The sequence below is a fragment of the Wasmannia auropunctata genome, unplaced genomic scaffold, assembly GCF_000956235.1.
Source record: "Wasmannia auropunctata unplaced genomic scaffold, wasmannia.A_1.0 LD336097.1, whole genome shotgun sequence".
NCBI classification, from domain to species: Eukaryota; Metazoa; Arthropoda; class Insecta; order Hymenoptera; family Formicidae; genus Wasmannia; species Wasmannia auropunctata.
This window is the reverse complement of record NW_012026793.1, coordinates 2,240,562-2,242,259: the sequence shown is the minus strand read 5'-3', so window position 1 is coordinate 2,242,259 and position 1,698 is coordinate 2,240,562. Positions and strand designations below refer to the sequence as shown.

General features: G+C 46.9%; 1 protein-coding gene across 1 annotated transcript; it reads left to right on the top strand.

The window, feature by feature from the left end:
- The first annotated feature begins 68 nt into the window (after positions 1-68).
- LOC105462607 lies at positions 69-1,142 on the top strand. The gene has a single exon (XM_011709310.1). The coding sequence runs from the start codon at positions 69-71 to the stop codon at positions 1,140-1,142; it is 1,074 nt and encodes a 357-aa protein (XP_011707612.1).
- The last annotated feature ends 556 nt before the right edge of the window (positions 1,143-1,698 follow it).

Sequence of the window (1,698 nt, the reverse complement as noted above, 5' to 3'; positions counted from 1 at the left end):
CTCTGGAGGAGCTTGGCGAATCCGCCGATGCTCCTACTGTAGTAGATCGAATTAGTCACTTCCCCATTATGTTCTCTTTTGCAGACGTATTGAGGAGGAGACATCTCCTCCCATCCAGTGGTCCACCGTTGTGCTTCTCGGCAACTTACGGGGCCCTGCTCTATTGCCCAGATGTAAATTTAGATGATGGCTGTAAGATTGGGAAACGCAGTAAGGATGCCGACTCCAAGTTTCAGAGGATTTTTCGGGACGAACTCAAGTCGGCCATGTGTGTGTATACTGATGGCTCTCGCACGAACGGTTGTCCGTTTGCGGGTTTTGCGTTTACCGCGCACGACGAATCCATTTCGTGTAAGTTTAGGTCCGTTGGGTTTGTGTCGTCCTTCTGCGTCGAAGCGATGGCTGTTCTCGCGGCCCTGAATTTGGCAGAGTCTCAGGAATGGCCCAGACTCGTAATTTTTTCGGACTCTAAATCTGTATTGAGCGCGGTTGGAGCCCCATACGTGCATAGTCATAGCTCATATCTCGTTCTAAAAATTAAAGCATCCGTGTATCGGCTTGTAAAGGAGAGAGGAGCCGAGGTAAAACTCGTTTGGATTCCTAGCCACACCGGTATAAGGGGCAATGAGCGAGCGGATGTTCTGGCAAGTGAAGCAGTGCGCGACGGCAGGGACACTCAGTTCGGTATTCCAACGTCGGAATTTACCAATCTGTGGAGTGCGAGTATGTATGATGACCTGTGGAATTGGTCCAAAAAAGAAGCTGCCACGCGAGGAGCTCTCTATTGTAATAATTATCTAATTAAGTCTAAACAGGTCTGGTTCAAAAAGTTTGACATTAAAAGGAGGACGGTAACTACGATAAACAGAATCCGATCGGGACATACGTCCCTGAGGGCTAGCCTCTTTCGGCACCGCATTGTCGACTCTCCGTTGTGCTTGAGCTGTGGTCTGGAGGAATCTCCTAACCATGTCTTTTGGGAATGCACAGACTATAGCGTACAGCGTAATGCCCTCGAAGAAGCTCTTGTCAGAGAGCGAGGATTCCTCCCTCATCCCGTCGAATACCTCATGGCGACTCTCGAGGAAGACATTATATATCCACTCAATTCATTTATATGCTCTATTGATAAGTTTATCTAAGTCGTATACATTTATGTGGTAATATACAACAATTAGTGCAAAGCGTAAAAGCGTTTAAGTTTAAGTTTATTATTACTATTGCTTTGTTGTCTGCGATCTTGCTTTTGGAGCGGTTATTGTTACTTTATGCGGATAGACATAGCCTCATTGTATTTAAATTTTTTGTTTTGTTTCTGACTCTAATCTACGTCAATTTTTGTTTTCCACATTTTGTTTTTGTATTTGGCGGGACTCGCGTGGCGGCCATTCGGGGGCTACTCGGGGTCCGCGCCTATGCCGGATGCGGCTGGGCGCGGTCCCTGACTGGCTCCCGCCGTTTCGCGCTCGCCTTTTCCACCCTGATTCCGACTTATTTTTCTGTTCAGTATATACGCAAAGCGCACACACCGCTAATGCGGTAAGATTTATGTATTGTTACCACCTCACTATCGAACGACTGTGTAAACCTGTGATTACGAGGAGAGTCCTTTACAACCTCCTCTATTGCGAACTAGCCTTAAGGTCTTATGTAACACACAAAGCTGTGATGTGCGGCTATACCAGTCTAATAGGCTAG

What these genes read in the sequence shown, in the direction of transcription:
- LOC105462607 (XM_011709310.1), top strand. Translation starts at nt 69, where the DNA reads ATGTTCTCTTTTGCAGACGTATTGAGGAGGAGACATCTCCTCCCATCC.